We start from the raw sequence: 15,075 nt of genomic DNA on the forward strand, positions 1-15,075 counted from the left end.
AGCCACCAGTCCTAGTTCTCAGTGTTTGATGCTGTTATTTAGCTCTAATTTACCAAATGTCCTCTAGCCGCCTCGTAAGCAGTGGAAGTGCTGCTGCTAGGCAATATTGCTGCTAGACAGTATTGATCTCCTGTGGTCCAGAAAATTCTCTTGTTCAGAACTGATCAGGTCCTGAGGGTTCCAAACTAGAGAGGTTCAACTTGCACTTAAAAATACGGTCTGCACATTCATTTATAAGTCAAGTGGCAGCCCGGTTTGATATGGTCATATCAGCGATTGCAGAAGTTGGTGGTTTTCATTCCCTCTTACATCAATGTGCTGAATTCTTAGGGCACAACATGGATGAGATGATCAGGCATTTTCAGGTATTGATTTTGTCTTTTGGTTTCTTCTTCCCTCAAAATTGTATGGTTCTACGTCCCCTGTGAGAGCGCAGATCTTCAGGTAGAGTTCATGGCAAACTGGCATGGTAAGAAGTGAACATTACAGAAATATGTCTTTGTTAACTATGTGTTTCTTAGAAGAGTGATTGAGGTATCCTCAGCTCTTGCAGTATGAGAGAAGTAACGACCAGATGACTTGTACATACATTATATTATTTAAGAGTTCTATTATGAAGGATTTCTGACAGAAAAGACAGATGGACCTGTTATGAACTGATTAAGTAACCACAAGAGACTTGGAAAGTACATATGTGATTTTACCAATTTAAAACAATCCTTTAATCCAGATATCTCTATGAGATGGGATCAGGTGCTCGGTAATCTCAAATGCACCTGTATGAGTGAAAGCTAAAAAAGATCCCTGAAACAATACAACTGTGGAAGAATCAGTCACCTTACAGAGGACCCAGTCATGTCATTCTTCTGCTCTACTCTGCACTTATTAGGCCTCAATTGGAGTATTGTGTGCAGTTCTGGGCACCACATTTCAAGAAAGATGTGGAGAAATTGGAGAAGGTGCAGAGAAGAGCAACAAAATAATTAAAGGTCTAGAAAACATGAGCTATGATGAAAGGCTGAAGGAATTGGGCTTGTTTAGTTTGGAAAAGAGAAGACTGAGAGTGGACATGATAGTGGTTTTCAGGTATCTAAAGGGTGTCACTGGGAAAATTGTTCTCCTTGGCCTCTGATGATAGGACAAGAATCGGTGGGCTTAAATTGCAGCAAGGGATGTTTAGGTTGGACATTGGGAAAAACTTCCTGTCAGAGTGGCTAAACACTGGAATAAATTGCCTGAGAGGTTGTTGACTCTCCCTCACTGGAGATATTTAAGAGCAGGCTACACAGACATCCATGAGGGCTTGGTCGTGTCATGAGAGCAGGGGACTGGACTTGATGATCTCTCAAGGTCCCTTTCAGTTCTAGTATGCTATGATTCTCTGTAAGAGACTCAGTGACATCAGTTCCTACTGGGATCACTAGAAATTCAGAGTATTAAACACCTCACTTGGTTAAGACCCAAAAGAAAGAATGAATTTTAACTTAATATACTTTTGTGTATTCAAAAGTTTTATGTCTCTCACTAACAGAAGTTATTCATTAGAAGATACTTCCTCACCAGTCTTATCTTGCTAATGTCCTGGGATCAGCACTGCTATAACAACATTTATACAACTAGAAAAACTGCCACATTTTAGTACAGCACAGAAACTAAAACATTACCCAATTAAAATTAAATAAGAAAGCTAATGGTTTATAAAAATCTATTCAGAACATTATATTATTGTTATGCACTAATTTTTACCTTGAGGGTACAACTGAGAATTAAAAATCTCATTCATTTTGAACAAACATTTGTAAACAAAATAGCCCTCAGTATAAACGTCATAATTTATGTAACATATATAAACAGGAGTAAGTCATTAGTCATTTGGAGGTATTCCAGTTTCCAGAAAGAATAAATATATACAACAAATTATACCCTGGAAAATATATTATATACTTAAGAATCATTTGTGCATTCTCTGTAGCAGTGGAAATACTCATTTAAGTAACAAAACAAAACCTCTCAATCATCAGGCATAGTAAATGTCTTAATATGTACAACTAACCTGTATTTTGATTGGCCAGGAAAAATTGCTGACATATACATAGAAAGTGATGTTTGGGTTACTCCTAAAGTTGAATTTTTCACAAGAAAAGCTATCTCTATATTCTTTGATATTAGTCTTAGAAACAACAGGAATCTCTTCTCCAGATATTGTTCCTGCTAAAAATAAAAATAAATATTAAATTATCATAAAAGAAGCCCAAGTTAATTTGCTCAGGCTACTGCAATTTTACTTTACTTCAGAGTGCTTAACATTGCAACCTTAGAATTCTTTTATCAGTTTTTTTCTATACATTATCTATTATACATTATACATACAAGTACATGATACACACAGAGAAAATTCACACAGACTCCTAAGCCAATTTTGAAAGATTATGAATGATCCATAAAATTGATGGAAGATGTACTTTTATATGAATTTTATAGCAAGCTTATCCCAGTTAACTACACAGCTAATTCAGTTTCCTCTAGTAATTTACATCCCATTTCAATAAAAATTCATAGGTTACTAAAGTGTGGAAAGTGAATTTGCTATATTTTAAGATATTGCAGTAGTGTTTCAACTGCTCTTAGAAACTTGAATAATAAACCAGATAACTATATATCCTTTATTGTAAACCATAGGGCATCTCACCAATTCTATTTGATCAGGGTATTTTTGACTTAGCAAAGTAAAAGGATGATCATGGAAAAAAACAGAATTTGCTAACCAAGCATAAGACCTCCCATAATACTATTATATTCAATAAATGCAAAAATTCTGGCGAATATGTAAGTTCTTAAACTATCTTTAAAGGCATACTTTTATGCTTTTTTCAAAAATTGTGTATCTCCTTGGATATATTTCAGAAAGTCAAAAGAACCAATTCATGGAAACTTCCTAAATAAAGCTTTTCTTCCTCTTTATTAAAGCAAAAGGCATAATAGGGTTGAAAGTTTGGGGAAAAAACAGATAAGCAGCTCCTTTTATCAGCATTCACAGATGAATTTTATTGTTTGATATCAATGTTAAGGTTAATAATTAAATTTTTAGCTTGAGCACTGAAACAAAGAAATTAAAATCTCAGTCTCCCCAGTAGTTTAGGAAGTAATTTATCTTAATTAAAATCACAGCATTTCATAACACTGCCATTTTAAAAATTTAAATAGAGTACAAGCTTTTGCAACCAAAGTAATTTTAATTGAATAGAAGAGAAAGTTAACATATTAATGAAGCTTTGTTCAGATTACAAATTATTATCTGAATTTTAAGTAATATTATTAATAATAGCATAATGATAATAGCAAAAGAATACATTTTATAAAATTTTATTACTGGAATTAGCAACAAAGAAGACAATTATGTTAAAAAAGCTTAAAGGAACAGTTCCTGAGACTATATATGGGAGAAAGACATCACGCCAAAATGCTTCCTTACCTGTAGAACCAATAGACCATGTGATATTGAGGTTAAAGTTGTTTGATGCATTAATAGATATATCCAAATTTTTGTTTGACTAGATATAAAGAAAAGGTGACATTAAAATTAACAAAATATAACAGAAACAAATTGCCTAACATACTGAATGTGCTTCTAATTTGTACATAATTAAATAAAACTTTTAATTTCTCCCTCTTTTTCACATATGTACTATAAACTCAAACAGTGTTTTCTCTTGACCCAGTAAAGACAAGAGAAAAGCTCCCATATGCAGGACATGAAACTGAGATACAACTTTCATCACTGATCTTATTTTATATTGCAATCCAAGTCAAGAAACACTAACTAATTTTAGAAAACTAAAAACTGCAGCCTATATTTGAATAACATATTCATAAGAATTTCTTGTCTTGGTAATAAACATTTTTTCAGTACAAGTTATTCTAATCTATTTCATCCAGTCTATAGTAAAATGATCCCAGTTAGTGCGTTTCCATAACTTTCTTTGGTACACGATGAAGACTATAGAAGCCTTCATTTTTAGAAAATGTTTGCTGACTCACATACACACCTAACTTTGAGAAAAAGTTGTTTACATTAATTTGGGGGGAACATAATCACCACAAATCAAGGAACTCAATCTTTAAAGTTTAAACTAACAATAAAGCATATTCACAGAATATCAGGAACACAATACACTTTATTTCATTTTTAAGATACAACCACCCAAAATATATGCATTCAATTCTTTTAAATCAGAGCCAGACAAGATTCACTGTGACTACAACCTCACAGCCTCAATGCGCTAGCCAAAATTGAGGTGTGTCTACACTGCATCCATAACTCAAAATCAACTACACAAATTGCATAGCTTATTTCATAATTTGGCGCAATCTACACAGGGCTAAATTTTGAAATAACCTGCTCTTCTGAAACATCCCTTACTCCTCACGGAGTGAGGTTTACAAGGACGTTGGCATAGTGAGTCCGTTATATTTCGAAATAACAGGCTTGCTATTAAGACACAGGATAGTTATTTTGGGATACCTCTGGTATCCCGAAATAGTGCTGCAGGGTAGACGTAGCCTTGATGTCCATAGGGCATTAGGGGCATTCGCTCATTCATTTTGAAATTTTGTTCTGACTCAGAAAATTTCTGAATAGTCTCTTGCTGTCCTTTAGATAGTTTTTATATTACAATATATTTAGAGCTATTTTGTGCCTCTTTTCCAGCATCATAAAGTGAAACTGAAAATCATGAGAAGTAGGAAAACCATAAGAAAATATGTTCCTATTACACAGAGGCTATGTTTACACTGCCCTGTAATTTGGAGTACTGAAGTGTGCAGTGTGCACCAAAGAGCTGTGCTGTAACTCCCCCGTGTGGACACAGTGGGTGTGAACTTAAAAGGCTCGTAGTGTAGTCCTCTTCAAGCAGGACTACATTCATACATAGAAGGAACCCTTTAGTTTGTACCCATAGCATCCACAAGACTTATATTCATGCACCCGTACTCCAAACTGCAGGGCAGTGTAGGTGAGCCATATGTGGCAAAGGACACGCTAAACACAAGACTGTCTTCTTATCATATAATCTATGTGCTGCATCATCTTAATGATCATCTACTGAGAATTCTCCATTTTAGGTCATGAAGGCACTCGCATTAAAATGTAACTCAACTTTATACAAATCTCTTGTAACAGGAATGATCTCAGAAAATCACAAAAAAATATTGTTCACTTGTGAACTGGTGTAATAATTAGGCTAGAAATTTACTCTAATAGTAATCAGCAGTAAAAAGCAAGTGTAAGTTCATAAAAAGTCACAAAAAACAATAATAAGAAATGTTTAAGAGAAAGGTGCACAAGCAAGATGGTCTAGATTCGTCCGCATTAAAGGCCTATTAATAGAATTCAAGGACCATGCTAAATTTACTGTAAACAAGAAAATTGGGAAACAAAAATCAATAAGCTCAAAATGGTGTCAAAAAACTAAGCCAAGGGATGGATATATCACCACAAAACGTTAGCAATTATCACCATCACAGATACCACTCTCCTTTCCCTCCTCCTAGAACCCTAATTTCATCCTAATTCAGAGAAAGGTCTGGACCAAACCCGGCCAGTGAGAGGCCTAATGCCAATACCATCTCTACCATCTCCAAAGGCATCTCAAATAATACTTGGGATGTGAAGCTTTGTCATAGCCCCCTGACAGTCTCCCCATATGTGCTATTTTCCTTCCCCCACCTTATTTCTTCTCTTCCTATCTCTGTTATTTTTTTCTTCTTTCCTAAGAAAAGTCTGGCTTAGTCAGCCAAGACTGCATATTTTGCCACAATGCCGTAAGCCTCTAGCCCAGGTGTGGGGGATCTTTTTTGGGTCAGAGGCACTGACCTACAGAAAAGTCATTTTGTGCTGCTATTTCCTCTGCCAGGGACAAGGAAAGGGAAGCACAACTCCAACTAGTCTGACTCCAGGCAACAAGGCTCAGCCCTCCTTCCCCCAAACCTGCTCTAACTAGAAAGGTATCTAAAATGAATGCCCTAAACAGCCCAATCCAGTAGCGATTGATAAGATTATGTGCTATACCTGTGTTTTCCAGCAGTCAGGTCGTAAGAGGATAACATTGTATATATTTAGATTGCTCCTCTAAAATGACTGCTTTTCAGAAAGTTAAAGAAGCTTAAAAATAGGTCTTGCATAAAAGTCAAAGGAAGACAGTGATGTCAATAGGATTTGGATATCCCCAGATAACTGACAGATGCTTGGCAGAGCTAAAATCACAATCAAAGACGACAGAAACGTTGATATCCTCTGTTGGAAGAAAACTACATTAGGGTTGATTAATTACATTTCTCACCTGTTCAGGGTTTGCTATAAAGTTTATGGCAGTGTGGTGGCGATCATCTTCTTGTAATAAGCTGAAGGTAAACTGGTAGTCAATCAAAAGGCTGTCTGTGGGCAAAATAGATTGTAAAAGTACTGCCAAGTAGAATTCAGGTGCACATATATTTTTTAAAAAATATTAATTTTACTGTAGTATCAGAACATTTATTATGTACTTTTTCTTCAAATATATGGAGAATTATGAAGGTCAGAAAGTCATTTGGCACTTCAATGTGTTGGATCGCCTCCCTCACCCACCCACCCCCATAGGGCTGCTCCAGTCCATACCTGTTAACCATAACCTGTAAAACTCACCCTTAATGGTGAGGCTCACCGGTTAACCATTAACATCCCTAGTTAGCATGCACATGCTTGGAATTTTTCATCTAGATAGATAGTGATAAGTTAAAGTGAAAAGTCCATATATGGCTGTAACTTTTAACATAGATAAAGGAAGCAAGTTGGCATAGGAAGTTGTTTAGTAGTTCCTTTTTATACCACTTTCCGGCAACTATACCCAACGGTGATTTTTGGTGTCCTCTTATTATACCTTGCTCTTTCCATGAAATTCCATTGGCTACTAATGCCTACAGAGCCTCATTTTACGTATTTAAATTCTATGCTCCTCTGAACAAAATTAGTAATATCTATTAAGGAGGTAGAAGGCAGGGCCCAGGCAGGAAGAAGTTATATCAGTCTCAGCAGATGCTTTTCTATTGGGTCTGATGGCTTCTTCCTGCTATTGACAGAAGTCTTTTGTGCAGTACTATACAGAATCTAGATCGTGATCTGAAACCTGGCAATTCTTTACAGTACTTCGTAGCTGATCTCAGGTTGAGTAGAAGTGGTGAATGGTGATTATAAGTGCAGTGAACTCAGCACAAAAGCAACCACTTGTCATGTCTTAATTAATGAACGGGAGCTAGACTAATCAGCGGAGCCAACAGCCACCACATACCCCAGGGCAAGGTGTGGGGAACCAGCTCCTCCCAGAGGAAGTGGGGCCTCAGGCAGAAGGCCCGAAGCTGGGAGCAGCCAGCAGTCAGCAGCACCCAGAACGTGGAATGATCCCCATCCCTCAGAGCTGCACAGAGTGGTGTTCCAGTGTCAATTCAAAGGGGCCCAGTAGTAGCAGTGGTAGCAGCAGAGAGCTCCTGGCCTTTTTGAATTACCAGGCCCTGGGACAATTGCCTCCTTTCCTCCCCAGCCCCTTCCCCTCTCTGTGAGAAATGAGCAAAGTATAAAACCTCAAGGGAGCAGGGACGGAAGGAAAGGCTTAGCTAAGAGGTACAACTGCCCTTATACAGCTTTACAAACATAATTAAGAAAGCTTTGCTATCCCTTCTTCATAGGCTTCTTATGCAATTACTAAATATTATGATACCCATTGATCACAGAGGCAGATAAACAAATGTACATAGAAAAAGCATAAGATTGTCATGCCTACTCCAGCATCTTTATGCCATTTAAGAGGCCTAGGAGTGATGCAAAAAGACTCTAAAAATCCTGGAATCAGCCAACAGTGAACTGTGGATGGCAACGACAGGCTGCTTTCTGAGGAACCTTTTGCACTCTCCAGTGTAGGGACATACTGACAAAGTAGAGGGTGGGAGAGGCCTATCAGGAGCAGGGCCACAACACAGAGTAGAGAGTCAGGGCATTTCTGTGGACAATAGGAAGAAAGGAGCAGGCTGCAATAACATAGACCGGCCTCCAGGGCTGTTGACAACATACCAAAGACCATGGAGCAGCTCAGAATTTGAAGACTATAAAAATGGCTTACAGACACCATAGCACCTCCTCCCCTATGTTTGGCATTATGCTGTGACCTTTTAGAGGTGCAGCACAAAATATCAGCCAAGAAACTTAAGTGATCTGCACAAGATTGCACACTGAGACAAGGACAGGCCACGTGTCCCAATCATGAGATTTGTGCATCTTATGTGCACATAACTTTAAAAAGTAAAATACAACAAAATAAATAGAAGTTGATAAGCTATATTTAATATTTTCAAAATTAAGTTTCCCCAGCAATACATATTTTTCAATGACTTCAATATATTTAGCTTTTCACTGTCTGTTAGATCATAAAGATGAATATGTTTTTTCCTTTAGCTATATGTCAACATCATTAATGTTAGCAGCTTAACAGATCCTGTGTTACTCTCATTTAATCTGTGTTTTGTAAAGTAAATGCCAAGGAAAAAAGGATCTTGTTATTCAGGGGGAAAAAAAAACCTCAACGTCTCCCAATGGTAAAAGATGGTGAACTTATAGCTCCCCATATCTTTACTATCTGTAATAGTTTACAACAAAACTTCCTCCTTTTTTCTTGGCCCTGTATCTGGTACTCAATAACAATAAATTACCAAAGAGAATAAAAATTAGTTTTATATGACATTGTTCATACTTAATATGACATTGTTTAAGCTCTCTAGGCCAGTAGTGGACAACCTGCAGCCCGTGGGCTTTACGCGGCTCATCGGGATTCTATGTGGCCCACAAGACATTTTGTTTACCGTTGCCCACATGCAGGGTTGCCATATTCCACTGGTTTCCATCTGGGTAGGTTTTTTCCTACCTATATTACTAAAGTGACATGCATGTAAAGAAAGGGCACATGAAGATGTGTGCTGATTACATACAACATTGATTGTGGGAGCAGCGCACTCCCTCTACATCCAAGCAAAGCACTAGTACGGTTCAATTGGCTACCCTACACATTCTAGGTACACAAGTATACCCTCCTGGGAGACGGTCTTGGTTATGACAATCATGCAGCTCAATGAGATATAGGAGGGCCACGCATGTGGCCCATGTACCAGCCTACATTGCCAATTACTGCTGTAGGCTATATCTACATGTATGCTTATGACAGTATAAGAGAAGGTTACTCATCTGTGCAATAACTGAGGTTCTTCCAGTTAGTTATCTCTGTGGGTGTTCCACTTTAGGTGTCGGAACACCTCTGCGCCTTTAGTCAGAGATTTGCTCGTGCCGCTCTGAGGGGCTATCCCAAATGAACAGCCAACTCTCCTCTCATACCCTCCTCTGCCACACAGGATCAAGGAGAAGATGCCAGAGCAGAGGGGAAGAGGAAAGGCAGTAGATCATAGACAGGAACAATCAGCTCCAGGAACCTGTTACAGCACAGGTAAGTAACCCTCTTCTCTTCTTTGAGGTGTGTCTGTGTGGTGCTGCACTTAAGGGGATTATAGAGCATTCCTCATCCCAGAGAATGGCAAAACACCAGCCATATGCTGCCACGACTAAAGGGAACCATCACACTATCTCATACCTCACATTTCTCATAGGTACAGCCAAGCCTGAATTAAATATGTGTATGAAATTGGGGCAAATGTAACAACTGTTTAAATAATTTTAAAAACAAAAATATGATTTTTTTACATTTCACTTCCAGTGTCTTTATTCATACTAGTCTTGCAAATTCCTCCTCCACAGGTAGAGAGGCACATAGAGTAGGATCAGGACCAGCTGTGCCCCCCAAAAGACCAGGCCAACCCTCCAAACAGGACTTGAGACACATCCCTACACAGACCAGTATCACTGGTGATGGTGAGGGGATAGGGCAGCGTGAACTGGGGGAGGTCCAATCCCTCTCATGGGTGCTGGTAAGGGGGGGATGGGGCAAAGGGACTTGAGGATCTTCCCCCAGAAAGACTACTGATGAGTGAGGAATTAGGCAGGGAGAAGTGGGGGCCTCCCCCGCAGGACTACTGGTTGAGATGGGGTAGGGGGAAATGGGGATTTCCTCCTAGGGATGCTGCTGATGTGGGAGGAATAGGCAGCAGGAAGATTGGCAGATTTCAGCAGGGATACTTTTGGGCAGATAGGGCAGAGGGAATGGGAGGGCCTCCCACCAGAGATGCTTCTGATGAGAGAGGGATGCGGAAGGGGGAACTTGGAGTCTCTCCCCAGGGATGCTGGTGGGGCCAAGGCAGGGTGAGTTGGGTATCCAGTTGCTCTGTGAGGCTGAGCTGAAGGGACTTGCATGGAAGCAGGGTGCACCCACTGGTCAGGGTGTCCATCCAATGAGTATTGGTTCCACCTCCTACACTGCATACTCCTCAAAGAATATATGATGCCTCAGAGGTACAAATTAAGCACTTCTCTTAGCAACATAATTTATGCTGACTTACGCAGTGCTATCGACAGTGCTATGTTAGCACTTGATGGGAATGGATTAATTCAGTCCACAAGAGAACTTTCTGCCATCATCTTAGACCAGCTACATCAGAGAGCTTATAGCGCTGCCGGTGCATCAATGCTGCTGTAAGCTCTCTAGTGTAGTCATAGCTCTTGTGTAGCTACTCTAAGTTCTGACTGGAGAGAACATGGCTTAATTACTCTGGCCTCTGTGAGTAGTGATAGGAGAAAACTCTTCCACTAATAAAGTGCCGCCTGCTCCAGTTCTCAAGTCAGCGTAAATTATGTTGCCCGGGAGTGGCTAATTCACACCCGAGCCACATAACTTACGTCAACTCTGTAGTGTAGTGATAGCCAAAGTATCCCAAAGAGCTGTATGAAGCCACTGACAAATAAACTCTACTTATCAGCATTTAAGGTAATTAGATAGTCATAATGGTAGTCTTGCTAAATGCAACAAGAGCTCAAACAGCCATGAACAGTATAACTTGTTTCATTCAGGAAGAGTACAAATAGTCCAGGTACTGGAATTATCCTGTGATCTTTTCAAAAGCGCTATAGGACTTTTAATTTACACCTGAACAACCGCATGAAATGGGAAAGTGTGGGTGTGGGAGGGGTTGATTTAACAACACAAAAGGAGAATACATCATAGTACTAACACACCTAATTAATGATATTTTCACTTGTATAGTACCTGTCAGTAAAAAATCACCAAATAGTATTTCATGGCTATGGAGGGATCCCAGTGCTGCACAATTAAATAACCTCTCAATTACACAATGGCTGTCCTGTGTAAAAGAAATGGGGATATCTTACTCATGCACAAGCATGGGACTTTGTTCCATGCAAGCATGCAATGCTACAGTGCATAGGGGTGGTGTACCAGCTAGTTGGGACATCCCCTACTGATCAAACACTGCTTTTTGTTCTTTCTAGAGCTGGAGGAGTACCCTGCATAGACTAACTTCCCTTACATACCCTGGAAGAGGCTTCCTCCCTCCACAACTCCACTGTTCATGGTTTCACTAAATCTAGACACTGGATCATGTGTAAGTAAATAAAGTGTCAATGCCCATATGAGATAGGTAAGAAATTAAGGAATCCTGAACACTCAGCTCATTTGAAGCCAGTAACAATCAAGAGCCCTCAGAGTATCAAAGTGTGAACCATCAGCTATGCTGCTAAGTGACATATTTGTATTCTAAAATAGGGGTTCTCAAATGTCATTGCACTGCAACCTGCTTCTGACAATAAAAATTATGACCCCCCTGTTGCATCCAGCATGGAGTCCTATGCCCTTTATGCCTGGACTTCCCCACACATTATAAACTGGTAAGTCTTCTCCACCCCTCACCTACTTTACCTCAGCCAGGATGGGAGACCAAAGCCCGAGCTCACCTAACCCCCACTGACCCAGGGAAGAAAGGGACACTGAAACCCAAAGATTTCAGTCCCAGCCAAAGGGCACGTAATGTGATTTCTAACACACAGGGCTGAAATCCTCAGGCTTTAGGCTTGGATAGTGTATGTGGTTGGTTTTTGGCTGTAACCCCAGGTCCCAGCAAGTGTAACTCAGAGCTGGTGACGCCATTACAATGGGGTTGCAAGCCACTTTGGGGTTCTGACACACAGTTTGAGAATGGCTACTCTAAAAGAATGATTCCCAGCACAACAGCATTCACTGTGGATACGAGTTCCAGTCATATTATGGGATTCAGACTTATTTTATTAAGTATTTAAACAAATAGGAATTAAATGAATTTAAATTAAATACACTATATATCAATACTGAATCCTTAAGATGACAATTAACATGGTGTGGCGGGTTCCCTCCTGCCCTGTCCTCTTCTCCCCGAGATTAAAGCAGGCCCACCCAACTCGCAGACCCTGAGGCCTGGTCTAGGGGGTTTAAAGCAGGCCCTGAGGCCTAGTCCAGTAGCCACAACAGGCCCTGAGGCCTAGTCCAGTAGCCACAACAGGCCCTGAGGCCTAGTCCGCAGTCACAACAGGCCCTGAGGCCTAGTCCAGCATCCGCAACAAGCCCTGAGGCCTAGTCCATGCCCTGAGGAGTTGGGGTAGGGGGGTCTGGGCCCTCCCTCTCCACCGGACCCAAACCCAGGGCCCTAATAGTGGTGGGTGGTTCCCACCACTGGCTCAGCAGGGGGTCCTCCCGGAAACGCGCCGAGGCCACTGGGGTTTTCCCTGCCCCTTGCCCTGGGTTGCCGGTCCCGTCTCTGGGGCAGCAGCGCAGGGGATGTTCACTGCAGCAGGGCGGGCGGCCCCCCGGAGTCGGTGTTGCGGGTGTGCTCAACCCGGGGATGGTAGCAGCAATAACGGTGGTCCCTCCAGCTCTGATTCTGGCAGCAGGTCCGGCTGTGGCCCTGTGGCTGGGGCTGGAGCTCCTTCCTTCCCGGCAATCCGCCCCAACTGAGCAGCCCGGCAGCCTTCTATAGCGAGGCTGCACTGCGAGCATGCCCGGTAGGGCTGTGGGGGAAGGGCGTATTCTAACCAATAGACGGGCTCCCCTCCCTCCTGCTCAGTGTGCGGAAGGCTAGCCCCGTCACACATGGACTTAGATCAACTTATTTACATGAGTTGAGGATCTGGCTCCTTACACTTTTGCTTCTGTTGCAAGTATGTGTCAAACCATCTGGGATTTAAGCACCCTTAATCTTTTGATTAAAAAATTAGATTTTTTTTCAGAAGCCGTTTTTTGTGTTTATAAGAAACACACTCACAAGAACAAATTACATTCATTGGGAGAAAACTTGCATTTTTTTAAATTAACATGGAAGGTAAGAATCTTCTAGTGTAACTTCTAGTGCAACTTTTTGCATCTTAGGGCATGTCTAGATGCGGTTCTTTCGGGGAAAAAAAACCCTTTTTCGAAAGATCCTGTACTCCTTGAGAAGTTTCACTTTCGAAATACCCTTTTTCGAAAGAACGCAGTGATGTGATTATGCAAATGAAGCATGGGATATTTAAATCCCCGCTTCATTTGCACTTTCGATCAACCTAATTAGACAGTCATAGGGAAGAGAGTGAAAATGCTGCTAGCAGTAAAGCACTTGAACAGCACATTACAATCACCACCACTTTACCACCCCTTCCATATCATCTAAAAGGCATCGTTACTCTGATTTACCTGGCTGACCTGAATCTCATTCAAACAATGGTAATTCCAAGGACTTTAGGATGAGTAAACAGGCATCTAGAAGACATCATAGCCCAACTGAACTAATGCTGTTATTGGCTAAATCCTTTCTACGTTTACACAAATGGAGCATCAACTAATAACTAATAAGAGGTAAAATCATACTAGCTGCTGTGTAACGAAGAAAAATCATAAATATGCAAAATTATAGCATTATGTTCTATTATTAGGTTTCAACAAATAATTTCAAATTTGCTGGAAGTGAGAGATTGATATACTTTGTGTTCTCTTTTGACGACTTGATTCCTGTTTGCTCTTTTACTAAGTAAAAAGGACTTGTACGTGTGATTATATTATCATTGCTTATATTTATCTGTTTTTATTGGAGATGTTTAAATATAATATTGTATTACTTTGTATTCTTAAAGATAAAACAACATAAAAGAGGAAGAAAATAATATTTTTATCAGGACCATGAAATTCACTTCTGTCCCGGACACACTTTTCCCCATCCAAATTTAATTCTCAGCACGTTTTTCATTCACAAAGTGTTAATTAGGTATAATGATTTTCTAAAAAGACTAGGCCGTTAAATGTCTTGCACACTGTATAGATTTTTCTCTTAACTATGGAACAAATTTTAATGAACAGCATGAGACATAAAAATCAATGTTGTATTCTTCTATTAAAAAAAACTTTTCATTTTTTAGGTATTTTACATAAAACATGGCCAATTGGTATATTATTTATTATTATACTTGCAACAGTTTAAAAGTCTTAGAAATCTGATGCAATATAGACAGTCTTGTATTAATTTTACAGTGTAACTGTGAAATCCACCCTGCTTCTTCTCACTGAGAACCCTCCCACTCCTTGTTTGGTCAGGAGTTGGCCCCTCCCTTGTCACCAGAACAAAGTCCTGCAGTCACCAGTAGCAGAAGGGCCAGACTGACCTCCCCTAGTCCAGCAGATTCCCTGGTTTGGGAAAGGTCAGCTCTTATGAGTGCTGAACCAGTAAACTACAACCTGTATTTATACAAATTAGAAAAGCTACAATGGGAGACAGGGGGGAGAAAGAGACCCCCACCCTGGAATTTCCTATCTGCTTAGGGCACTCAACTACAATGTGGGAGACCCAAATTAAAATTCCTTTATCCACATGAGATAGAGTGGAGAATTGAACCAGGGTTTGCACATCCCAGGTGAATGCTATTACCAGTAGGACTATAAAACATTTAAGGGAAGAACTGATAGCACAGCCATCACCTTCATTTTTGAAAGGTGCCTAAGTCTCCTTGTGAATCTAGAATTTGCCTGCGCCCCTTTTATTGTGCTAAAACAATTCAGTAAATATGTGTCAAACTCATGAACAATATTGGTCACCTCA

At 40.1% G+C, this 15,075-nt stretch overlaps 1 protein-coding gene across 11 annotated transcripts in view; it reads right to left on the reverse strand.

Moving 5' to 3' along the window:
- Positions 1-15,075, reverse strand: part of ATRNL1 (attractin like 1) — a 1,022,331-nt gene that overhangs the window by 538,097 nt on the left and 469,159 nt on the right. For 10 of the 11 annotated variants that reach the window (XR_012905693.1, XR_012905692.1, XM_075935407.1 and 7 more), the window contains 3 exons: positions 6,339-6,433; positions 3,473-3,551; positions 2,054-2,211 (listed from right to left, as the gene is read on the reverse strand). Coding sequence is in view for 9 of the 11 variants with exons in the window: in XM_075935407.1 (XP_075791522.1) it covers positions 2,054-2,211; positions 3,473-3,551; positions 6,339-6,433 (332 nt within the window). In the remaining 2 variants the exon portion in view is untranslated. The remainder of the gene's footprint in view (positions 1-2,053; positions 2,212-3,472; positions 3,552-6,338; positions 6,434-15,075) is intronic. The other variant, XM_075935409.1, reaches the window with a different exon arrangement.

This window comes from Pelodiscus sinensis, chromosome 8, assembly GCF_049634645.1.
Source record: "Pelodiscus sinensis isolate JC-2024 chromosome 8, ASM4963464v1, whole genome shotgun sequence".
Taxonomy (NCBI): Eukaryota; Metazoa; Chordata; order Testudines; family Trionychidae; genus Pelodiscus; species Pelodiscus sinensis.